The sequence below is a fragment of the Eutrigla gurnardus genome, assembly GCF_963514095.1.
Source record: "Eutrigla gurnardus genome assembly, chromosome: 24".
NCBI lineage: Eukaryota > Metazoa > Chordata > Actinopteri > Perciformes > Triglidae > Eutrigla > Eutrigla gurnardus.
This window is the reverse complement of record NC_139935.1, coordinates 5,131,296-5,155,366: the sequence shown is the minus strand read 5'-3', so window position 1 is coordinate 5,155,366 and position 24,071 is coordinate 5,131,296. Positions and strand designations below refer to the sequence as shown.

General features: G+C 43.6%; 5 protein-coding genes across 7 annotated transcripts; 2 read left to right on the top strand and 3 right to left on the bottom strand.

Moving 5' to 3' along the window:
- Window positions 1–567: 567 nt before the first annotated feature.
- On the bottom strand, window positions 568–5,838 carry slc19a1 (solute carrier family 19 member 1). 2 transcript variants are annotated; one of them, XM_084003907.1, is made up of 7 exons: window positions 5,785–5,838; window positions 5,032–5,139; window positions 4,536–4,931; window positions 2,876–3,659; window positions 1,972–2,164; window positions 1,744–1,885; window positions 568–1,638 (listed from the first exon to the last, which is right to left on the bottom strand). In XM_084003907.1, the coding sequence occupies exons 3-7, from the start codon at window positions 4,836–4,838 to the stop codon at window positions 1,465–1,467; spliced, it is 1,596 nt and encodes a 531-aa protein (XP_083860033.1). In that variant the 5' UTR covers window positions 4,839–4,931; window positions 5,032–5,139; window positions 5,785–5,838; the 3' UTR covers window positions 568–1,464. The 2 variants fall into 2 exon arrangements, with proteins under 2 accessions (XP_083860033.1, XP_083860034.1); XM_084003908.1 differs by having other exon boundaries at window positions 4,536–4,928.
- A 386-nt stretch (window positions 5,839–6,224) lies between these two features.
- cxcr1 (chemokine (C-X-C motif) receptor 1) lies at window positions 6,225–8,005 on the bottom strand. The gene is made up of 2 exons (XM_084004398.1): window positions 7,945–8,005; window positions 6,225–7,678 (listed from the first exon to the last, which is right to left on the bottom strand). The coding sequence occupies exons 1-2, from the start codon at window positions 7,949–7,951 to the stop codon at window positions 6,618–6,620; spliced, it is 1,068 nt and encodes a 355-aa protein (XP_083860524.1). The 5' UTR covers window positions 7,952–8,005; the 3' UTR covers window positions 6,225–6,617.
- Window positions 8,006–10,485: 2,480 nt separating this feature from the next.
- arpc2 (actin related protein 2/3 complex, subunit 2) lies at window positions 10,486–16,342 on the top strand. The gene is made up of 10 exons (XM_084003911.1): window positions 10,486–10,688; window positions 11,973–12,007; window positions 12,349–12,461; window positions 13,480–13,525; window positions 13,729–13,915; window positions 14,089–14,182; window positions 14,315–14,441; window positions 14,526–14,626; window positions 14,997–15,097; window positions 15,857–16,342. Exons 1-10 carry the CDS (start codon window positions 10,615–10,617, stop codon window positions 15,876–15,878), a joined length of 900 nt encoding a protein of 299 aa, XP_083860037.1. The 5' UTR covers window positions 10,486–10,614; the 3' UTR covers window positions 15,879–16,342.
- A 381-nt stretch (window positions 16,343–16,723) lies between these two features.
- LOC311010209 (keratin, type I cytoskeletal 18-like) lies at window positions 16,724–19,818 on the bottom strand. Its single transcript, XM_084004817.1, has 8 exons — window positions 19,372–19,818; window positions 19,117–19,199; window positions 18,877–19,033; window positions 18,632–18,793; window positions 18,426–18,551; window positions 17,783–18,012; window positions 17,529–17,563; window positions 16,724–17,183 (listed from the first exon to the last, which is right to left on the bottom strand). Exons 1-8 carry the CDS (start codon window positions 19,738–19,740, stop codon window positions 16,849–16,851), a joined length of 1,497 nt encoding a protein of 498 aa, XP_083860943.1. The 5' UTR covers window positions 19,741–19,818; the 3' UTR covers window positions 16,724–16,848.
- Window positions 19,819–20,056: 238 nt separating this feature from the next.
- On the top strand, window positions 20,057–23,636 carry LOC311010210 (keratin, type II cytoskeletal 8-like). Of its 2 annotated transcripts, none has more exons than XM_084004818.1 (9): window positions 20,057–20,278; window positions 21,492–21,700; window positions 21,785–21,845; window positions 21,977–22,072; window positions 22,164–22,328; window positions 22,403–22,528; window positions 22,612–22,832; window positions 22,925–22,950; window positions 23,180–23,636. In XM_084004818.1, exons 1-9 carry the CDS (start codon window positions 20,120–20,122, stop codon window positions 23,323–23,325), a joined length of 1,209 nt encoding a protein of 402 aa, XP_083860944.1. In that variant the 5' UTR covers window positions 20,057–20,119; the 3' UTR covers window positions 23,326–23,636. The 2 variants fall into 2 exon arrangements, with proteins under 2 accessions (XP_083860944.1, XP_083860945.1); XM_084004819.1 differs by having other exon boundaries at window positions 20,058–20,278; window positions 23,134–23,320.
- The last annotated feature ends 435 nt before the right edge of the window (window positions 23,637–24,071 follow it).

Sequence of the window (24,071 nt, the reverse complement as noted above, 5' to 3'; positions counted from 1 at the left end):
CGATATCCTCATTTTGCCTACTCTCGGTTTCACACGCAGCTTTTTCCAGGAGGGAAACTGGTGTTGAACAAGGTGGTTTCATCCCATCACTGTTCAGCTGTATAAACAAAACAAAAATAAAGACCTGCGGGAAAAGAAATGCAGAAAAACAAATAAGAATCAAGAGGAGTCGTCATGCTGCGAGCAGCAACTGCAGCTGACCAAACAACTCACTTTAAAATCGAGAACCACAAACAGCGTTAACAACACAATTTAAACCTAAAGTTTGTTGGATTTCAGCTGCAAAACAGTTTATCAGGGAAAAGATGAATGTGATATTAAATGTACACAAAGAACAAGGTTTTTATCATCTTACTTTTATTTCTTTAATTATTAATGTCAGTGTTTTTTCTTTTTTTTACAGCATTCAGACTTAATTCACAGTTCCAATTTATCTCAGCAATTATTTCAAATCAGAAATATCTACACATGTTGAATAAACTCAAAGTCACTACTGGTGAGACTTTTGGATCTATTTTAAGAAAGATTAAAAATCCACATTTTGCTTTTTAAAGCAGCAAATTGATGTTTAAAAAAAAAAAAAAAAAACGTATGTTTGCATTGTAGTTCCTGTTGCATCCAGTAACACAGCATTCCTGTCTTTGATTATGTAAATATAGAGTCGAGTGTGCCTCCAGTTTTCCTGGGACTTTGAGTCAAAAGTAGAGTAAATAGAATTAGCAGCAATACTGACTGACGCTTTGTTTTCCAACTTCACCCGACATGCTGCTGAAAATCAACTCTGGAAAAGAAGCACCGCATGTTTAATAATCATACTCAGTTCAGTCTAATTGTGAAATGCGTGTAAATTACAGCCTGCAGCTTATTGTACGTATCAAACGTGGATTATTCAAAACATTCTGATGCTGCAGCCTCTACATCTTTAAAATCATTAATAAAAAATGAAATCGACTGCATGAAACGTTTTACAGCTTCAAATAAACAGATATAATCTGATTATTAGAATGTGATGTGGAATTTGATTATCAAAACAGAAACGTACCTAGTAATATGAATATGCAGTGTTATTTTTCAAACAATCATCCACCTGTAACACTACGATAGGAGTGCCAATACTCATTTTAAAGTAATATCTGGTGATCACATAGTAATCATCAATCACTGTCACTGAAACAGGACAGGAAGCCTCCTCGTTCGTTTCCTATACAAAACACAAAAAAGTAGAATTTACTTTCGATCTGACCGTACAAAACAAGGTGTCGGACGCGAGCCGCCGCTCTCAGTGGTGCAGTGCAGGAGCTTCGGCAGCAGAGGAGGCACTTCTATGATTAAGGCTCAGCAGCCAACACTGAAACCACCCCGTCGACGTCAAGGGGTTAAGATGATTGATCCCGCTGAGTCTGATGAGCTTATTGGCAAAACACTGTTATCCAGATAAGATAAGGAGACAGTTCTAAGGCGTCATTACGCTTTGGCACTCTCTGCCTCCAAGTCTGCAGCCACGGGGCTGAGCTCCGTGGGCGCCGCCTCGCCCCCGGCTCCTCCGCGCTGGTTCCTATTGTGACGGACGATCACCACGGCAGCGCAGACGAGGTAGACGACGGTGAGAATGGCGAAGTAAACGAAATACACCAGGAACTGTAACAGAAACACAACAAGACGGAGTCAGATAATTCAGTGGAAAGTATGAAATAAATACTAAAGGAAGAGTTTCAACGCCGAGGTGCTTAAAGACTGTTTTACCTGAGAGCGCACGTCCAACGCCAGGCCTCTCTTGTCAGAAAATATCAGGTTGATGATGGTCTTCAGAATGGTCCCCAAAAAGGTGTTGATGCCAAACACTAAGGCACAGAGCTCCTTGGTGAGTGACGAGGCGATCTGGAAACTACGGGGAGATGACTGGATCAGCACCGATCAGCGGAATTGTAGTTTCATATTGAGATTAAATCATACATTTCACTTGGCACTCACGTGGCGATCGGCACCAGGAACTGGTAGAAGCCTCTGAAGAGCACGTAGGCCATGTAGCAGACCCATATGTTGTTCGTGGTGCCCATGAGGAGCAGCAGACCCGCCTGCAGCGCTGTGATGACGCCGATGACCAGCTCAGACCAGACGTTCCAGCGGATCTTCACAAAGCCAGCGGTGAAGGAAGTCAGCGCACCTGCAGAAAGACACGCATTTATTTCATTATTTTATCTTTTAGTATCACTTTCATCATCATGATGGGAATAACATTTCATCACAAAAACATGGGTTTTATCAACCGGTTACAATAAATATAAAAATATCTACTTTTAGGAGATTATTACATTCAAGCCAACATGTTCTCTAGTCATCAATATATCATTAACTAAATAACTATAACAAATCTTTTACTGCTTGCATGTTATTGAAATAAAACTGCTACCTTTGCGCTTTACAGCTGATTAAACTACTGATGACTAAACGTGATGTAATCACTTCACAGAATAAAACGCTACCTCTTAACTACAGGCGACAGGAAGGTACAGACATGATGCTTTCTCCACACTTAAATCTATTGATATGTAGCTAAAAGTGTGTTTGGTGAGTTCGGTACTGTGCCTAATAAAAGGACAGCAAAGTGTCCCCAAAAACAGAACTCCAGTTTTCAGAAAAGAAAGCCACAATCAATTAAAGAACAAACACTTCCTCCAGCTGAGGGGGCTTTTGAAATGTTGTTGCCGTTGACCACAGATGAATTGTTCCCATTATTTGTATCTAAATTTAGATGGCAAGCCGGAGTTACATGCCAGTGTGAATGAAAGCACCAAGGACTGAAAATGAAAGCTAACTGCTGTAGGAGCACTAAGCCACGGAAAAATGAAATATTGCAACTCCAGGAATGTCTCACTCAGCAGGGTAGAAGCTGCCTCCACTGCCCCGTTGTAATGGTGCTTGTTCTCAGTGGCCGTGTAGACTTTGTTCCACAGGATGTGAACGTAGAACAGCACCAGGTAGTACCCTGTGGAGTTGAACACCCACCACAGGGACCAGAGCCTCAGGTTTGGCCTCTTCACCACGTTTCTCACCTCCAGCAGGATCTGCACAAAGACAGAATCCCTCCAGCGTGACGCAGAGCGCGGAGGAGCTGCCGGCGCAGAGCAGCTCTCCTTCGGGTTCATTTTGTCCAGTTCTGATTTGGTGGCAACCGCCGCCGTTTCCTTTAGCTCCTGATACCGCGTCCGGTTGAAAAACAGCGAGCGCTTAGGCCACGGCAGGCACAGTGAGAGTCCCAGACCGAAGCTGACGAAACCCAACGATATAGTGTTGAGGGTGTAGAAGCTGACTTCGCCAACGGATATGAACAGCTGGCCCAGCACGGAGCTGGCGAACACCCCCAAGAGGACCGCGGTGCGAGAGTATCCGGCCACGCGCTGGTAGAAGACCGGGCTGACCAGGGAGAAGATGTAGGAGGAGTAGGCCACGCGGCAGGCCATGGTGATGCCGTAGAACAACTCCATGAGCTGCATCTCCAAGAGGGTGGTGCCCAGGAGCAGGATGATCCAGATGACCACCTGGCTGATGCCCTGGATGATCAGGACCGGCTTGTAGCGCAGCAGGTCCGTCAGCAGGAAGGTCGGAACCAGCACCACCATGTAGGAGTACGTCAGCACAGGAGTGATCTCATTGGTCACCTGGAATTGACAAAAAAGTCAATTAAGAAATCAGTTAGGAGGATGAGCTTCTCTGAAAACATCTTTTGTGTAGCAAATTTCAATTAAAAATGATATGATTTTTGTTTTACACTAGTCAAGAGGGTTGGGCTACACGATTGTTTTCATTTTCAATTAATCCATTTACTTTCATAATCAATTTTCCCATTGTTGTCGTTTATATTAAAAAAAAAAAGGTGAGAAACTTCCATCACAATTTCGCTCGAGCTCAAAGATATCTCATTAAATCAAGGAATAAATAAATATAACTGTATCCAACGCACCTCTGATGGCAATATGCAACATGCATTTAATATGTTGGGGGATTTGATTGTTGATCAAACAAAAACATGACATTTTATGACACGTGACTGTAATATCTTTCGCTATTTTCTGACAAGTTGTCGACTAAATGACAAAGCGACTAATCAGGATAATCTGCAGATTAGTCTCAAATGAATAAAATACTTCCAGCCCTGATCAAGTGCACGCTTGCTTGGGAACAACAATTAAGATCATGGTCAACTCAGAATATAAAACACAGAAATTAACACAAAAAACACACACAATCCTGTCATTATTATTTTGTAGCCATTCTTCACGAAGCTATTCCACGGATCTCCTTTGGAAGAATTTGAACTTTGACCGCTATAATATGGATCAGCAGGCCCTCCACAGGACATTCATTCTTTCTACGGGGCAACAAGTTCATGACTGCAAGTGGAAAAACTTACTGGTTAACTTTAACTCTGAACTCGTGTAAGACCTTTGGGCTTTTCCGCTGTAGTCAATATTTAACCGGATAAATATATTTCAAATTTGATTAAAAGACAAACATAGTTGTAAAACAACACTAACCTGTTCCCTGGTGAAGTTCTTCTCAGGGCTGAGTAAATACGGCGTGATGAAGGGCTCCCCGGGCTTTATGGACACCATAAATCCAAATAAACACAAGAATATTACGGCCCACTTGAACTGTTTGGGCTCCCCGGCTTCCTCCGGGGGACCTTCGGAGGGACACGGCCCCTCAGAAGCGGAGACAACCATCTCTATGTTTCCGTCCGCATGTCCTCTGCCGTCTGCAGATGCGAGCGAATTCTGGTCCATCTTCTTCTCCGCCTCTGAGCTGAGACCACCTCCCGCGGTGTCATCTGCTACCATTGTGTCAGCTGGAGCCCTCCGTGATGCAGTGTATCTTCTCCGCCGTATCAAATCACCGTGTGAGGATTCGTTTGGAAGGCTGCCGACTTCCTACTAGACCAGGAGACAAACATAAAAAACCAGTGTGGGTGTCAATCCAGCTGCTTCGTCCTGCCAAAGACTGAAAAGGTGACAAGGTTGGTTAAAACACTACCTGTGGCGCTTCCCATGTAGGAGACAGCGTTGACCTTTGCTCCAGTCAACATTGTGTCATTTTCCAACAGCGAGCTACCCAGCAGTTGAGTCTGGTGTCATTGTTAACCTGAAAAGATAACAATGTCGTCGGTCAGACTATGTAGACCCTGACCTTAGAGGCTGGCTGGGGTTTTTTTTTACTGTGGGAGACTCAATTGTTTGTTTACAGGATCAAACTGGTGTCTTTTAAACAGCTTTAGTTTAGTTTCACCAGCAAATATTCACATTAGACTATGAAATGGGACAAAAATGGGCTTTATAATGATATTTCCAGTTGGATTACACATAAATAATACACACAATCTGTGTAATCAACAGTGAAACAGTGGAATGATGAATGAAATATTGCAAATAGGTTACACAAGCCATTCATTGGCTAACACGGTGCGTTAGCATGACTCATTGACAGGATGCTAATGTGCTAAACCTGACTGCGGTTTGGTCTGTGCGTCACAACGAGTCAGACATACGTGAAAATCACTATATGGCACAATGTATGACACCGGTGCGGAGTTATAGTTAGCTTAGCTAGCTAGCTACACAGCAGTTATGCGTCCAAAAACAATGTACCCTTGTAACTTTTATTAGCACACAAATTAGCGACACAAGCGTTAAAGTAAAGAAACCGTTGGCCCGTGTAACGTCCACAACATGCTGACTTTCTCTTTTCTTTTTATTATTTGTAATTTTAAAGTGACATAACGATACATACCTCGTGAACTGCATGCATTCAAAGCTTAGCTACCCCTTCCGCTCGCTCCTCTCCTGCCGCGTTGACTTCTGGGAAATGTAGTTCTGCGATTGTACAGACGCGACAACGTTGGTAAAATAAATACATTTTGGTTTTTTTTAGGTTTTTAAGGTCTAAGATTGCAAAATTTAAAGTTTCTATCTTTTATTTCACATGTTTATGTTCGCCACCTGCTGGACAAATAATAGTATAACTACCGGTATTAATTCAAATAATAATCGTAATAATAATTCTATTCTAAGCTATAACAAGAAAAAAATGTCATGCAAATATATGGAGTAATATAATATTAAATGCATGATATATATACTAGTATAATATTATGACATAATTATAATCACACTTTCAGGAAAGATTGCAAAGCCTTTTATTTGTAATGATGAGCTTGACAAAAGCTGAAATATGAATAGCATACGTTTAATGAAAAGACAGCAGTATTTACAGTTAATACACACTTTGTAGCATATATAAATACACACAGAAATATCAGCTGGAAGATAAAAGAGTGAAGGGCTGAATTCATCTTTAAAATAGATGCACTCCATATTAAAAACACTATAAAGCAAACCCACAATCCAAAAGCTGGTCCATTCTTGAGCAAGGAAAATGGAAATTAATACATTAATTAAATCAAATGAGAGGTTGGAAGTTGGTTTCAATCCAGGATGTAGACGGCTGGAAAGTCAATAGATGGCAGCAGTGCACAATAAAAAACAGCCTCTGATAATCAATGATGGAAATAACTTTATCTGGCTTAGCGACAAAAAGGACAATGATGAATTTTTTTTGAGGTTTCAGAGAAAAGCTCCATTGCCTTCTGAGGTCTGAGATGTCGACCTGCTGAACTTTGAACCCACACTCTCCTGTCTGGCTTTCCTCTGCAGAAGTCTCATCATTTGGTTCCTGAACTTCTCTCCCACGAAGGCGTAGAGGACGGGGTTGATGCAGCTGTGTAACAGAGCCACGCTGTGAGTTATATCCAGAGCTGCGCTCACTGATCTCCTCAAAGCGCAGTCAAACGGTATCACCTTGTTCCTCATGAGGGTGTCCACCATCATGGTCACGTGGTACGGCGTCCAACACAGCAGAAACGCAATCACCACGGCTATGATCACCTTCATGGCCCGGTGCTTCCGGAAACTTCGAGTGCGCAGCAGCCTCGCGATGGTGACGCTGTAGCAGGCTACCATGACAACCAGTGGGAGCAAGAAGCCAAAGATGTGGCGGAACCCGCGAGTGGCTTTCCTCCAGTAGGAGGCCCTGCCGATGTCAAAGAGTTCACTGCAACTCATCCTCTCTGAGTCGGGGTCTGGCTTGATGGCGTCGTTGAAAAGCGCAGGCAGAGCGAGGGCCGAGCCAAGGGCCCACACCGCTGCACACACGAGCCGGCTGCACTTCCTCTTCCCACTCTGGAGGCTCTCGCTGGCACGCACAATCACAAGATAGCGATCCACGCTAATACAAACCAGGAAGAGGATGCTGGTGTAGAAGTTTGCTTCGATGGCGAGGCTGAGGAGCTTGCACATGAAGTCCCCAAAGATCCATCCCTCAATCACCGTTACAGCCATGAATGGGAGGATGAGGGCCAACAGGCCATCTGCTACTGTCAGGTGGAACAGATACACATCCGATGGAGTCAGCGCCTGCCTGTTGGTGGCGATCACCCACCCCACCAACAGGTTCCCTGGTATTGCCAGTAAGAAGATGATGATGAGGATGACGCACAGGGTCAAAGCTGCTGCAGGAGACAGCAGCTTTATCTCACATGGTAGCGTCTTTGGATCCGGAACGTAGGGTGTGTAATTGCCGTCGCTGGTATCATTAAAATACTCATAGTTATAGACGTACGACATGACTATGGATGGAAACAGAGATACAAGTACATTATCACAACAGCACAAAAACACAGCTTCTGACATGTTAAAGATGATTGACGTGCAAAAAAGCACACACTCGATAGAAGTTTTTTTTTAAGTTTTACTAATTACAAACTGCTATTTCCCACATTTTTTGCTGAACAGTACATCTCCAGTTTGAGGATGATGATATATATATTAAAAAGTACAAAAGAGACACATTTTTACATTGTGTCCTACAAGAATAACTACTTCAGACGCTCACCTGACATGGCCACAGCTTTCTTTCAAGATAACAACAACTCGACACCAGAACGAGTCTGTGTCGATGGCCATCCCTTTACGTGCTATACACTGTGATTTTTTTTTTAGTGAGTTGAACCAATATCCTGTTTCCTTCCCGAATGTGTTACTGCACATGCCTGCATCATCAGACGTCTTTACTAAAATACGTCTTTCCAACAGAAGACATTTTGACGATTATCACAATGTCTCCAACGCCACCGTGACAACAAATGACACTATGCATCAGACTATTAACAAAACAGAATCCTTTATATTTTCAGACTGAATATTTAAATGTTGTGATTGATACGCACATTTTGAAACAACTAAATCACAAGATATGAAACGTCGCTGTTGCAAGTCATTGTGTCACCAAGGTTGTGAGGTAAGGTGTGGTGGTTTACAAATCAGCAGGTCAGGAAGTCAGCTGGGACATTTTCTGGTAATGAAATAATTTGTTCTCGCACTTGCTGTTGCAACATCTGTTTTGTTCCAATGCTACGTCTGCTGTCAAAAAAATAAATCAGGTACGAGGTGACACATGATGGACCACGCATCAGTAATGACAGGGATGAAGCTGATTGAAGGACACTCCTCCACCTCTCAATCTTAAAGTAAAGCTGAATGTGTATCCAGACGTAAAGTCAACACAGTTATAAACATAGCAGCATGTCTGTCACATAACGGAGACAGAAAGGCTCCGCAACACTTAATGGTGGTATTGTTCGCAGCCTCCATCAGGTTGCATGGAAGTGCCCCAACGAGAATGGCCTGTTTTTAAGTTTCTCGTTAACCACTGCTTGGATTAAACAGCACTAAATAAAGTCAGAGGAAAAAATGAGGAAAAAGATGTCATGATACTATTGCTTCATGCTTTTTTTATGCCTCTTTTTCCTCATTTTTTCCTCTGAGTTTATTTAGTGCTGTTAACGAGAAACTTAAGAAAACAGGCCATTCTCGTTGGGGCACTTCCATGCAACCTGATGGAGGCTGCGAACAATACCGCCATTAAGTGTAACTGTCTCCGTTATGTGACAGCTGCAGGGACACGCTGCTATGTTTATAACTGTGTTGACTTTACATCTGGATGCACATCCAGCTTTACTTTAAGATCGAGAGGCGGAGGAGCGTCGGTGGCGCCCTTCAATCAGCTTCACCCCTGTCATTACTGATGCATAGTCATCATGTTTCACCTGGTCATGTGACATGACTCTTCTTGGTAAGCTTATCTTTAGAAAAGTATGATTGACATTAGCATATTATTTTTTCATCCGGTTCCAATGAGGAAGAAATATTTGCCCTTCGGTCGACCATTTATGTGCTGTAAACACAATGAATGCAAATTCCTCACCTTATCGTCCTTTGTTTCAGAAGATATACTGGAAACTGAGCATGAGTACTGTTTATTACAAGGCTGTTATCACTTTAAAGTTCCCAACTATGCTTGGAATTTAGTTTATGTCGGGAGCGGGGCAGTATCCATGCATGTTCTATAAGATAACACTTTTTATGAGTTTCTGTATTTGACAAAGGACTGACGTATATACATTATTCTGCTGCCACCACCCTGAGGTCCTCTCAGCTGGTTGTTTTCTATAGTATTTTGGGATGTAAATGTGATATAATGTTGAGTGAGTCCTTCATTCAGAATCCTCCTTATTTAAAAGAACAGAAAATTAAGCAAAATGTACTTAAATTATTATTATTTTGATCTTTTATTTGATAAATCAAACAATTATTTCAGCTTTAATGAAAAATTGGTTGTTGGCTGTGTTGCAGAGCTACTAATGTAGTTTGGAGTAACATATCAGACTGGAAAATACTTGTGCCATGAATGAGCCAAACGTCAGTTTAATTGAACTCCTGTTGCTAATGGCTCTTTATTTATTTAAGGCATGAACAACACAGTGGTTCCTTTATTAAGTTCCCGAAACTTCATCTTTTACTAAACCACTCAACTGAAAAATTCAGAAGTTCTGATTGATGAGTGTTGTTGGTTGCGACATAATGTTCAGCAGTTACTGGCAATTATTTTGACATACCTTGTCATTAGACTGACGCCTGTGTTTAAATGTACTACTCCTCATACTTACCATGTTAAAGTGAACTTTATGACCTTGTTATTATCCCCTCTATTTGTATTTGACAGGTGAGAACCAAAAACTTTTCAGTACATCTAATATGGATAAACCAATGTGGAACAATCAAATAATATTACCCCGAAAAAAAAGCATCTTCTAAATAATTATGACATTTTTGGGTAAAAAAAACAAACAAAAAAATCAAGATAACCCACCTTAAATTGAAAGAGTGAGTAATGATTGTAATGATTACATTTGTGATAAGGACCGTGTATTCTTTTATAGAGTATACATAATACGTGGACATTTGTTTGATACAAAATTCTTGATAACTAAATAGTAAGCCAATAATTTATTACAGGCAACACCGCGGGCGCCTACATCTTCTGGGGGGTCCTGAGTGTAAAATACGCGGAAGCGACAGGCGGAAGCAGCCTCGAACTCGACGGAAGCGCTCTGGTCTGTCAAGGGAGGAAAAAAAAAATTGCAGAATTTGACACAAAGAGGTTAATCCCACCAAACAGCACCGATCACCCCCCCTTTTCTCCTCGACACCGGCGTCCGCTGCGATGATCCTGTTAGAAATCAATAACCGCATCATAGAGGAGACGCTGTCGTTGAAGTTCGACGGCGCATCCAACGGGTGAGAAATCAGTGTTACACCTGGCTAACATTGCTAACGTCAGTTAGCTTCCCCTTTAGCGCTACGGGAGATGTTGTGTGCATCTAATGAAGCAGGGAGGGGCCGGGGTCGGCTCGGACGCAGCTGACAAACGTTTACCGCTTTGCACAAATCGGCTAGTTCGTCGTATTTGTTGGTAAAAATGGCTAAAAATGTGGAGCGAACGCTCTTGCCGTTTCGCCGCGACTGGTGCGCCTGAAGCTGGGGTGTGTCTGCACGGCTAGTCCGGTCACACGGTGTTAAAACCCCAATGATTTTTATCCCAGTGCTCGCAGGTGAAAAAAAACAAAGTGTTTAAGGTTCAACACGAATATTAAATATAACGTCTTATTACGAGGTTGCACAGCATTAGCCGGGTGTAATAAAGCCGACGCTTGTGGTTCGGTACCTCGTAGTTAATGGAGGTCACACTGTTGTCAAACACAGACGTCGACTAGACGTTTATCAAACCTAGTCACCAGGAAGAAATACGTTTTATAAGGAGTACACCGTTTTTGACACCTCGGTTCTGTCAAGAGTAGCCAAAACTCACATCCGGTGTACGTCCCCCCCTCCCACACGTCACGACTCACTAACCACAACGTAACAACGCAGGGCTGTTGAATCGAAGTTGCTCTTCCACTTAAGAAAGGCACATCATTCAACGATGATGTTTCCACGGCACCAGTTAGCAGCTACTCGTTAGCCAACCGTCGCCTGTCTCCCAACTTCCGCATTCCTGTAGTCAAGCTGAGTCAAGTCCTGTGCAGCAGCAGCAGCTCCTTGTAGCATGCACTGTATCAGTAAACTACTGCAGCAAACATCTGTTTAAAAGTATGAATTCACTGCCTGCTGCACGTCCTCTAAATAGTGTTTTTGCTGGTTTAAGAAAAGACAATATTGTCGAGCTGATCCGTTAGAAAATCGAACTTTATGGACAGCTGTTTGAAAGATTTTGGACATTTGCAATTTGCAGATTCTCATGTTATTGACCAATTGTTGAGTCTATAAAAATGTCAGTAAATAGTCAAATAATGCCCATCATACGTTCCTAATGCCTGCTGTACTGCCTTGAAATGGCAAGCAGCAATTTGACCTGCTGGGATCTATGGAATGATCATCTTATTGATTAACATTGTCAGTGTGTGTCATTTTGTTGTAAAATTTACCACATTCTGAGCCGTACAGTATTTAGTAAATTAAACGTGAATATGTGGCTGGACAACGTGTTCCTCGTGCATCTCCTGATATCATTTTTCCTTGCAGAACAAAGCCAGAGGCCGTCGATGTGACGTTTGCAGGTGAGATGATATGGCATCTTATCCAACAGCTTGCTTTATACCAAACCAAGCGAGAGTCCAACTACTGAGTGATCGCTTGTTGTGTTTTTAGCACTGTATATTCTTACGTTTTAAGGCTATTGCTGGAGGTGAGACTGATTTTTATCTGTGCCTTCGGCTGATGTCGCCACACTTGTTATCTTCCTATTATGCAATAAACCTGCTGCACATGCTCAGCTCTGCCACTAATTGCTGCTAGATTAGGTGTCGCATCTCGTATGTGAAACTCAAATTGTTTTATATACTGGCAAGTTCAGAAGGTAAGGGTTAACAGCAGGCTTTAACGTTCATCTCTGCTGCAGATTTCGATGGCGTCTTGTACCACATCTCCAACCCCAACGGGGACAAGACCAAAGTGATGGTCAGCATCTCCCTGAAGTTCTACAAGGAGCTGCAGGAGCATGGAGCTGACGAGGTATGAGGAGCTACGTAAAGGAGGAATGTAGAGAATGTTCCTCTGTGCTTGTCTAGACAGAAACCCTCAAATTGGAAGATGCATTTACAGCATCCAGGGTGTCCGAAACGTATGTTATCATATTTCAAGAGTTTAAATATTCTTGCTTTTTAGTTATTAACTCTTCATTTCAGCGATACTTTTCTTTCAAGCTGCTGTTTAAACCTACAGCCATCTTGCAAACATGTACTGCTGCAACAATAAAATCATTCTCATTAATAGTCCAGGCAACAATGCTGTTTCTCCCTGGTTTTGGTGGTAATTATGTGCTGATAAAGTACTTTAAAAAAAGCAGAATGAGGTCATGATTGTTATCTGCACTCGCACCACCACTACAAGAGCTCGTTGCCATGTAAGGAAGAAAGCAGCTGCAGAGGCTTCTGGTAGAAACAGGAAGTGAGTTTGTGTGACTCACCCAAGGGCCAGGCTGGGAAATGCTGACTGCGAGCGGCAGCTCCTGTGTATGAATGTCTTGGCTGCCGTCCACAGCTTCCCTCCTTGTTCCCCAACACTAAAGAGCAGAGGGATAAATGAATGGTTCAGTGGTGTCACATTCAGTTATTCAGCCTGTGAAGTCTATTTTTTTAATTCTTTTATATTCTCACATTGTTAGTTTGCTGCTTGCTCAGATTAAACTTAAATAAGAAAAAAGGAATTTAGTATACTACCCTCTGTCTTTTGTGGTCTGTTATTGCCACACCGGATTTGATTTGCATATTCCTGCTAAGTCTACCTCAGTTCATTCCACACAGACAGGTATCCATTAGAGAGGAGGCCCCCATGTTAAATTACACACCTCCTTCCTGCAACAGTACATAGACCACCTATTGTTGTACAGTTTCTTTCTTTCTCTGCTTTTTATTGGTGTTTTTGTATTCTCTTGAACCTCCTCTTTTGCCTTCGTGCTGTGGTTTTTCTGTGAAGTACTTCTGTATTTGGAGAAGTATTATGCAAATAAAGGTCATATTTCTAATTCCAGCTGCTGAAGAGGGTCTATGGGAATTTCCTGGTTTCACCAGAGGCTTGTAAGTTCTCACATAGTTACTTGTTACACTGATCACATATGAGTTTTTATATCCCTGCATTTGTTCCTCATTTATACACAGTTATCTCAGTATGTGTTAGTTTGTGGTAGCTCACTTGTTCCTTTAATGTAAAACAGTGAAATTGAACGTGGCTGACCCTGGCTGACCCTCATTGCTCTGTTTCTGATCGGTTTCCCTATTAGGCTACAACGTGTCCCTCCTCTACGACCTGGAAGCGCTACCGGCCAATAAAGAGGAGGTCGTGCACCAGGCGGGGATGCTCAAGAGGAACTGCTTCGCCTCTGTGTTTGAAAAGTACTTCAAGTTCCAGGAAGAGGGCAAAGAGGGCGAGAAGAGGGCCGTGGTCCACTACAGAGAGGATGAGTCCATGTACGTGAGAGAGAGAGTTTGAAAGCTCAAGTGTCTCGTCTGAAGGCAACGAGTAAAGTTTAGAAAAGCACATTTCAGATGTTTATTAAACTGAGTTTGAAAAAAGAAGAAAGTGCCTCTTGTGGGAGGATTATGGCATGATTGAGCTGCTCTGACATGTTCTTTCGTCTCAGGTATCTGGAGGCCAAGAAGGACAGAGTGACGGTGGTGTTCAGCACGGTGTTCAAAGATGACGACGACGTCATCATCGGCAAAGTTTTCATGCAGGTGTGTGAGGCCACGTGGATTTAAAAGCCCATCAGTTGAGGAGTCAAACAAGCCAAAACGGACTATACTGTGTGTTGTGTTTTACTATAACCTAAAACTAATCGAGTGTACCGTACGCTTACCTGTGTTCAGGAGTTCCGAGAGGGTCGGCGAGCCAGCCACACGGCCCCCCAGGTGCTGTTCAGCCACAGGGAGCCCCCACTGGAGCTGAAGGACACGGACGCAGCTGTCGGGGACAATATTGGATACATCACCTTCGGTTAGTACATGATAATCATTGCCTCTACTGCGATCATTTCACTCATAAACAAATCTGATACCGACTGTCCGATGATGTTTTCAGTCCTGTTCCCACGTCACACCAACGCCAATGCCAGAGACAACACCATCAACCTCATCCACACCTTCAGGGACTACCTGCACTACCACATAAAGTGCTCCAAGGTCAGTCTTTCTCCAGTAGCTGAGCTCTCCCCGGTCACACAATGGATAACGTTATTATTTTAATAAGAGGAGCACCTGTCGAACACTCGCACTACAAGCTCCGAGTCTAATCACAGGCTAGTCCTCCTCTGATTGCACATTCCAGCCTCCTAACCGTAGCTTTTGCACAATAGAAAATGTTGTGAGTGGTTTATGGTTGAGAAACTGTGGACTACACGCTGTCATAACAGCTGCTATTGTCTCCGCCGCGTTCTTTGTTTTTAGATGTCACGCATGATGCAAAAATGTTGTAATTTTAATCTTGCACGAAAATCTGCACCGGTTGGATGAAAGAACTTCATCGGCCCTTGTTTATGCGACTCGTCCACAGGCCTACATCCACACACGCATGAGGGCTAAGACGTCGGAATTCCTCAAGGTGCTGAACCGCGCTCGACCCGACGCAGAGAAGAAGGAGATGAAGACCATCTCGTAAGTCGCCCCCCTCTCTGTCGACGCACGCCCCTCGTTTCTATGACGATAACAGATGACCAGCGCTTTGAGATACACTATCTCTGCATTATCTCTCTCTCTTCCTGCGTCTTTGTGTGTTTTTGAGGTGTGTGACTGTTTTTGCGGTGTTTGAAGTGAGTCAGGAAGGAATTTTTACAGTTCTCTGTTTTCCTCAAACCTCCAAACAGTTGCACAGACGCTGTTTATTAGCTTTGTAGTGCTGAAATAATTGGGAAATATGTACCGTCGGAGCACAGAGAGTCTTTGTTCTGTGGTTAACGTGTAACTGGAGCAAGTAGCTCATAACTGCCATCTTTTGCGTTGAGTTTCGATCACTTATTGTTTCATTTTTCAGATTAAATCATACCACAAATATCCTGCCGTTGTTACTATCAAGTTAAAAAGTTAGATTAAAGTAATTAGCTCTCATCGTGCTGAACTGAAGAATACTTTGGTACTAAATGAGGCAACATCTAGTTCTTAGCTGTTTAAACTACATGAAAAACAATCTCTTGGTTTAACTTTAAATGCTTTTTTTTTTTGGCAAATGAAAGTAAATGAGACCGTTCCCTAAAATGTCAAATTGTTCCTCTAAAAATACATTCAGACGTAGTTAAAGCGGCTGACGAAGTCTGATGTTGCGACATACTATAGTTCCTAAATAGTTAGAAGACGGTAACGGGAAAGACAATGACCTGTTTGGTGTTTTTGTGTCTAATGTGTCTTTCCTCCCCCCAGTGGAAAGACTTTTACCCGCTGAGGACGACCCTTCACTAGAGGAATCCAAAACCCCGTGGACACGCCCAAGCGTGCGACATTGAGACACAACGCCACACATCGGAAAGGACTCTAGGACGCCTCTTAACGCCCCCACCCAGCCCCCAAATACATGTCCAGTCTTTTTTTTTTTTTGTGGAAAGAATAATAATGTTGGCTCTACTTAGGGAAAGCCATGCTTCAAGATAAATGGAAAAACGGGCATGCCCTGCTTTGCATAGTTAAAGAGAATTATTAGTCCTATATAAATATATATATGAAAAAAAAGGAAATTTTTGATACGCTATCTTTTACTCCATTTGGTACTCTAGCTTGCCCCTCAGCCCTCATCATGGAATATCCATGCATTGGATGATTTCAACCCCCCTTTCCTCCCTCTCTGTGCTTTCATGTCGTCTGTACCATTGTCATTTGAAAAAATAAATCACTCTTACAAAAAAAAAAAAAGCTTCTCTCTGGTACTGATGTTATCCTTTAAGTGCACACAGAATATTTTGTTTATGATTTCCTTTGACAATATTGCAGCTTTAAGAAAAAAAAAAATTTAAAGTCTTAATTTATCACTATATATTTCTAAGCTATCGCTAACGTTGGGGGGAAATCACCCGAACACGTGGCTGTAGGAAAAAACAGGGAGGGGAGCCTATCTTTGACGTCGGTGAGCATCCTCCAGCGACACAAGGACTCACGCAACGCCAACTATACTATACTATAAACTACACATGGATTGGATTTACATTTAGCCCTTATTTATTTCTCCTTGCCTGAGACTCACGGAGTATACAAAATAATAAAAAAAACAGTGCCATCAAATGAAACGATGCTGTGTGAATTTCAAATTCAAATGTATTTATTTCCAACAACCTCAAAAGCAGCTTTACAGGTTTGGCAGCAACAGAAGAAAAACTTGTTTGATATGATACTTGGCAGAGAGACAGAAACATATTTTAAGATCAGGCTTTGGCCTGTTCACCCTCATTCTTTTCAGCTTCATCCTCAGAAGAGGAGGAAGAAGAGGAGGAGGAGGAGGAGGAGGAAGAAGAGGATGAACTCTTCTTCCGTTTGGTCTTGGGTTTCTTCTTTTTACTTGGTGTGAGTGGAGCTCCTGCATTGTCGACAGCAACCTCCCCGTCCTTCATGAGGTCTCCTTCCACCACTTGAGGCGGTTCATCTGCTCCAGGGGCTTCGGGGGGAGTGGATTCATTAGAGGGGGCTTCTTCTTGCTTCACTACGGCTTCTTCTTCCACTTCTTCCTGCTGCTTGGGCGCCTTCTCATCAGGCTGCTTATCTGAAAACAATAAGATATAAATGTGTCCTTTAATATGCGTGGGATTCTACTAGAGAGTTAAGAACAAAGAAATTACATTTATCATTACATTTATGATTCCAGTGTGGTGTTAGAATCACGTGTGATTGCATGCAGTTTCAGGGTGACAAACAGTCGAATGCAATGTGCAAAGTTTAATGACACGACCCGATTTAACAGTGTTTCCAGAAACTACTCCTTCAAGAAATACGTGAGGGTTAGCTTCCAAGAATAAAGTGTAAACAATATGGCCATTCCATCCACATTAAATCACACCACTATTCAGTGAGGGCTGTCATCAACCATATTGCTACCACCAGAACTTACCGCCGTCGAGCGCCTCTTCTAAAGAAAACTCCAAGCTGTCGGGGAAGAGGAGGATAAGGCTAACGAGTGGGAAACGAGTACATCATGCTTGTGTGTGTTTAAACCTGGAAAAGAACCAGTCCTACATTTTGGGAAATATGCCGTACATCCATTACCATTTCCCAAAATATGAAAGTATTTCTTTGAAGCTACATGAGGTGAGCTGTACGGATTAGAGCGTACAACCATCGTTTCTGAGCCGACACCGTCCTCACCATTCAGCATCGCCGGTGATGCCGTGCAGCAGCTGCTGGTAGTTATCCATCTCCGCCTCCAGCTTCATCTTCACGCACAGCAGATTCTTGTTGCTTTCCACGTGGCGCTCCACCTGCGCCCTCACTCCCTTCAGCTCCGCCTCCAGGTCCAGTATCGCCTGGTTGAGGGGGCCCAGACGCTGCCCGTACTCTACTTTGGTGCTCTTCAGGGCCTCCTCCAGATTGTGGCACTGAAAGACATGGAATATCTTTTGTTTTTGTGGATATTTGACCAAGGAGACAATAATTCACCCGGGAGCCTTGATGTTTGTTCACAGATTGTTTAGTTGTGCAAGAAGCATATCCAGGTGGCAGGGAGACAGATAAAGAGTTTGCCTAGCTTAAAGGAGCAAACTCATGGGGTAATGACAGGGCAGTCAGGAATGCTTGTGAAAAGGACAGGGAGATTTTCACCCCCAGGTGGTTTTAATATTACCACTTTGGTCTGACATCCCGTGTTTGTGTTATTTTATTGAGTTTTAGAAAAAAGCTGCAGTGTAAACTATGCAACAACATGAAACTTGCGTGTCAAAAAAAGCTCGCTATTCAAATCCACAATCACTTTATCGTAATTTGGGATCTGGTTGGGCTCGTTTGAGGTTACCTTGGTGCGTAAACCCTGGATCTTAATTTCCAGATATTGTCTCTGTTTGAGCAGTTCCTGGAGCTCGGACTTTCCAGAGTCCAAGTCCTTGTTGTTTTGGGCCTCCTCCACCTTGATGCTGTCAAACTGGAGGGCAAAAGATGAGATGGAAATGGTGACATGAACAGTGGAGAGAAGGAAGAAGAAAACAATGTCCGGTAGCGTACCTTGCTCTGGTACCAGTCCTCGGTGTCCTTCAGGTTCTTCTTGGCTAGGTTGTCGTACTGGATGCGGATCTTGTAGACAACCTCAGCCAGGTTGGAGTTCTGAGACTGAATCTCCACCTTCACCTCAGAGTCCTTGATCTTCTCGCGCAGAACATCCACTTCCTAAATGAGCCACGGTTACAGGTTTGCCTCAGATTTCACACAATGAATGCAACTTTGTGTTTTGATCTTGAAGTTTCTCTCACCTCTTTGTGTTCCTGCTCGAGGCGAGCGAGCTCCTCCTTCACCAGATCGATCTCCTGCTGCATGTGAACGCGGTTCAGGTTGGTATCCTCGATGGTCTTCTTCAGGTCCTCCAGGTCTTTGTCTAATTCCTTGCGTGCCCTCGTCTCATCATCCAGCCTGCACAAAGGGAGGAACCCATTGATGAACCAGTGTGCAACATGAAAATAAATAAAAGTTTACGGACTCTTAGTGGGACTCACTTGTTCTTGAAGTCATCAGTAGCCAGTCTGGTGTTGTCAATCTGGAGCAGCAGCTTGGCGTTGTCCATGGTGATGTCTTTGATCTAAGGGAGAGATTTGGATAAAATGTAAAGGAAAATGTTGCTTTAAATAAGTAATTCATTTCTGATATTTCATGAGCAGGTGCATGGATGTAAAACTGGAAAAGACCTTAAGTTATTTAATCTCATATTTTGTCTCCTGAGAAATAAAGTACGAATGAAATTGATGACCAACCTGCTCCTTGCGATCATCCAGGGGCTTCTCGACCTCATCCCAGGCACGCCCCTCAGGTGATTTCCTCTTGGCCAAAATATCATCGATCTGTCTCTCCAGATCGCTGTTTTCATTCTCCAGCTGTCTCACCCGGCCCAGGTAGCCGGACAGTCGGTCGTTCAGACCCCGCAGCGTCTGCTTGTCGTCAGCGGGGGCGGCAGGGGCGGCGGGCGCGGCGGGAGCGGCAGGTGTTGCGCGAGCGGCGGGAGCGGAGTCCCTCTCCGTCTCGTTACGCAGCACATTACGCAGCCCCTCCAGGCTCGCCACGGACACCCTGGAGCCCCTTCCCCCGGCTCCACCGAACATGCTGGCGGCGGTGTTTGACGGCATGGTTGCTGCTGGATGAGAGTGAGCGGACGACGACAGAGAGCGTTTCAGACTGCAAAGTGCACTTGGAGGATGTGATGGAGACAGGTAGGTTTTTATATCTGTTTTTTACGCATGAATCCGCCCACAGCTACACCATTGGCTCCTGGTGTCCAGCACCACACCTGGGTAAACTGGTTCACACTAAATATTCAAGGATTTCATGTTGATTTTGATTTTTCTCACTGGAATGTTGCACTTGTCCCCTCTTGATTGGACGCATGGGGAGTTTTGGGGAGGTGATGGGTGGTTCTTGTCCACCTTAAAAGCAGGTGATCAGGAGGGCTGCAGGTACGACCTTCACCGCTCACCTGTTCACCTGCATCTCGCTGACAACCGCAATATGTCCAAACCAAGAGACTACAGCAGCCAGTCCTACTCCCCCGGGATGGGACCGGCCAGAAGCTACCCGAACAACAACAAGATCGACCCGTCGGGCAAATCCAGGGAGAAGGACGACATGGTGGGACTCAACGACAAGTTCGTCAGGTTGATTGACAAGGTGTGTAAATTACATTTTTATATATTTTTTTTAGTTGCAACATTATAATTATAGTTTATTTATATTGAAATAATAATAAAAAAAATATCGGAAAACATGTACATTTATTATTTTCCTTTGTTTAGATTTTTTTTAAAGTTCAAAGTATGAATAAACCTGTGTGGAGGATATATTTTCTATTTGTTTAATATTAGGATATTATATTTAAACCCGTCTCCAATCCGGAAGCATGAGTTATACCAGCATCTGTCTGCTGTCATGAATTTAGTGCCGGAGGTCATGGAAAGTGTCTCTTTAGCAAGCTTCACATGTTGGAGGTGAATGTAGGACGCCACCTTGTGGACACATTGATAACTGAGTCTGTCAACATAACCTAAAATCAATATAACCTCAATGTACAGCCGTTTTTTGAGTAAATTGGATGAAAACAATGCAGTGAAATAAATAATTGGATGGGCAACAATAACCTTACACGCATGCAAAAACCAGACACTTTTACATTTACGCTATTTCACGTCCCACAGGTTAACACAGGTGATACTCCGAGTTGGCACATACCTCCTCCTGTGGTTGCTTTGCTGCCTTAATGTTTGGTCATCCTCTCAGAAAGATGCTCGACATTGTTGAAACTCCGTTGTAGGTCAGTCTGGTGTCGCTAGTCTAGCTAGCAGTTAGCATTTAACCCCGGAGAACTACGCCACCTCACTATTTTTTACCGGCGGTTTGGTTTCTAACAATATCTCGTGGTTGGTGGTGTTTAATATAAAGTTTTTCCACAAAAGACAGACTGTCAAATCTGTCTTGTAGACAAATAACGACGCTTTACTTTGAAACTAACGGCTCGACGGTAGACAGCCAATCACATTGCAGCTGGGCAACAATCAAGTTCTGGGCATGCGCACTGTTGTTTTGCCGCACCTGATAGTCCTTTCTCCGGAAGTTCCAATTAAAACAGCATTTTAAAACTACTAAACCAACATATTTTCCTTTTTGCCAGCAGGTGGGGCTTCACGTACATATTTAGAGTACGCAAAAACACACTATATAATAATATGTAAAACTTGGCATGGTATATATTTAGACATATTTCTCAGATTTACTCTGCACCGTCACATGGTATTATGGGACTATGCTTTTCCTCCTATTAAAGCGTGCCTCATCAGCATTCACTTCATTGCAATGTATGTACACACGAACATGGTCTCCGTCTCAGGTGAAACATCTGGAGGACGAGAACAAAAAGCTCGACACGAAGCTGAAGATCCTCAAGGAGAAGGAGGACTACGAGGGGAAGATTGGCGACATGGTGAAGCAGCTGGAGGACGAGATGGAGCAGCAGATCGAGAACTTGCTCCATGACCAAAAAAAACTGCATGCTGAGCTGCTCAAGAACCAGGATGAGGTGGAGGACACCAAGAAGAGGCCAGTGGCTCAACAAGGTTTAATAAAATTACATTATTATTGGCACTTATCCTATTTTTACCCTCTATTTTCTACTGGTTTCAGGTATGAGGATGAGTTTCTAAAGAAATCTGAACGGGAGAATGACTTTATCATCAAGAAAAAGGTATTGTCTGCTTATTTATTTAACTATACAGACAATTTAAAACAAATTTGCTATTGTATTGCATATATTGTGCAGATTTAACCTCAAATATATGATGTTTTACTTATGCATGTGTTTAATGTGTGTAACAGGATGTAGATGATGGTCACTTGGAGGCAGTGAAACTGGCTCTGGAGCTGGAGGACCTGATGGGGAAACTGGACTTCCTCAGGGCCGGCTACGATGAGGTGATGATGGGATTTATTTCATATTTTATTTTTTAAGCTACACTCAGGAAGTGAATTTAACCCCGTAGTGCCGTTGTCTTCCCCCCTGCAGGAGATCAAGGAGCTGGAGTCCCAGGTCCAAAACGAGACGGTGGTCTTACGTGAAAACGCCAACCGCTCTCTGGACATGGACAAGATCATCGAGGGTGTCAAGAATCAGTACGCCAACATTGCCGCCCGCTCCAGAGAGGAAGCCGAGCAGTGGAACCAGAAAAAGGTGAGGAAAAGGAAGATTAAAAGTTAAAGAAAAAGTGAAAGTGATGGTGAAATGTTACATCCTCCTCCCCTTAGATGGATGCCATGGTCTTAAATGCAGGGCAGTGTGAGCAGGATGTGCGGGAATTAAGGAGGGACATCTCAGACCTGGTGCGCCACATCAAGAGACTCAACGGGGACCTGGAGGCTCTCACAAGAACGGTTGTGATCACACAGATGAACCCTCCCAGATGTCAGGTGTCGGCCGCCTCTGATTTTCTCTTTCACTCTGCTTTTGATGCTAGGAAGAGTCCCTGAAGAAGGACATCGGGGACGTGAGGACCGAGGGCGACAGCAGCCTGGAGAGGTCCCAGGAGAACATTGCCCAGCTGGAGGAGGCCCTGAGGCGGGCCAAGCAGGACTTGGCGGGACAGATCCGCGAACGCCAAGAGCTGATGAACCTCAAGCTGGCCCTGGACATCGAGATCGCCACCTACCGCAAGCTGCTGGAGGGCGAGGAGCAGAGGTACGTGAGATCATGCCGTTAGCAAATGTACCACAATGCATCACTGCGTGCAATAACGACTCTCTCTCTCTCTCTACTCCATCTCGGTGAAGAATGAACCACTTAATGCGTAATGGAGGTGAGAAGCACGCCCACTTTTATCCTAAAGCCACTGTCTAAAATCTTCCATGTTGCTGAAAAGAATTCTGGGAAATGTAGGAAACTGAGAGGAACACAAATTAAATGTAATATAATCCTATTAACAGGGTCACAAAAACAAACCCTGTGATTCATGTTTTGTGTCAAAAACCTCTTTTCTCAGATTTCTAAAAACAAACCAACCGATCCAAGTCCTTACTTCCACGCAGACGTTCACATGCCAGAGAAGCCACGAGCCCCGCAGCCCGCCGTCGCCCCGGCGCCGTACCCCGCCTCCAAGAAACGCCTGCTGATCCGGGTGCAGGTGGACGCAGGCAGAGTCGTGTCGGAAAGCTCCCATTACACTGAAGACTGACCAGCTCTGTCTGCAGCATTCCAGTATATATATCCAGTTAAACCCTTTAAATGCAAACGGTTTGTGTGCTTTCTGGCCTCACAACCACTTCTTGGCAGTTTTTTTCCTAGAATCCGTGAAGTCTGAGACATGCTGTTTATGTCGAGCAGTGTTTTTAAAAAAAGACTTCCTTATCTTTGTTTGCCTTTGCACAGACTTGTGTTCCTGGTACCGTCGGTGTGTTTTTTCCCCTCCAACTTTCTGGCAAACCCATCTATTGTAACGGCGTAAAGGTTTCTCAGTGAAGTGAACAATAAAATACAGGCACATGTTTCTGTTTCATGTCTTATTCACTATTCACAGAGGTCACAAGAGGTCACATAAAGCGGAGCTGGACATGGACATGGGGAAAAAAACTCCAATATCTCAAAAATGATGTCATGGAAATCAGAAAGCATTAAAGGTTACAGTTTGGGTGGCAAGGGAGTACAATAAATAATCAAAGTGACATGAGCAATACATCTGCATGAACACACAAAGGGTATTGTCACTTAAAGAAGGCATTGACACAGTTTTTCCCCTCCTCCATCTCACGTACACAATATTCCGATGTGGAAAACACGCCACGCCGACGATGTACCCTGACCCCGTCACGACGTCCCATCTCTCTTAATGTCCCGCAAACAGTTCAGACCTTTGTGTGCTCTTTAATTGGATTAAAGTCTCTTTTTCCACCCACGTCCTGTACGTGCACATTCAAAACCCAC

Bases quoted from the DNA above. Each gene is read 5' to 3' on its own strand.
- slc19a1 (XM_084003907.1), bottom strand. From the start codon at position 4,838: ATGGTAGCAGATGACACCGCGGGAGGTGGTCTCAGCTCAGAGGCGGAG. The intron at 3,660-4,535 runs GTTAGTGTTGTT...TGTCAATTCCAG, and splicing joins AGAACTTCACCAGGGAACAG to GTGACCAATGAGATCACTCC. The intron at 2,165-2,875 runs GTGAGACATTCC...GTCTTTCTGCAG, and splicing joins GGCAGCTTCTACCCTGCTGA to GTGCGCTGACTTCCTTCACC.
- arpc2 (XM_084003911.1), top strand. From the start codon at position 10,615: ATGATCCTGTTAGAAATCAATAACCGCATCATAGAGGAGACGCTGTCG. The intron at 12,462-13,479 runs GTATGAGGAGCT...TTCTAATTCCAG, and splicing joins AGGAGCATGGAGCTGACGAG to CTGCTGAAGAGGGTCTATGG. The intron at 14,627-14,996 runs GTCAGTCTTTCT...ACTCGTCCACAG, and splicing joins ACCACATAAAGTGCTCCAAG to GCCTACATCCACACACGCAT.
- LOC311010210 (XM_084004818.1), top strand. From the start codon at position 20,120: ATGTCCAAACCAAGAGACTACAGCAGCCAGTCCTACTCCCCCGGGATG. The intron at 21,846-21,976 runs GTATTGTCTGCT...TGTGTGTAACAG, and splicing joins ACTTTATCATCAAGAAAAAG to GATGTAGATGATGGTCACTT. The intron at 22,833-22,924 runs GTACGTGAGATC...ATCTCGGTGAAG, and splicing joins CTGGAGGGCGAGGAGCAGAG to AATGAACCACTTAATGCGTA.
- LOC311010209 (XM_084004817.1), bottom strand. From the start codon at position 19,740: ATGCCGTCAAACACCGCCGCCAGCATGTTCGGTGGAGCCGGGGGAAGG. The intron at 17,564-17,782 runs GTGAGGACGGTG...CTTCCCCGACAG, and splicing joins ATCACCGGCGATGCTGAATG to CTTGGAGTTTTCTTTAGAAG. The intron at 17,184-17,528 runs GTAAGTTCTGGT...TATTGTTTTCAG, and splicing joins AGAAGAGGCGCTCGACGGCG to ATAAGCAGCCTGATGAGAAG.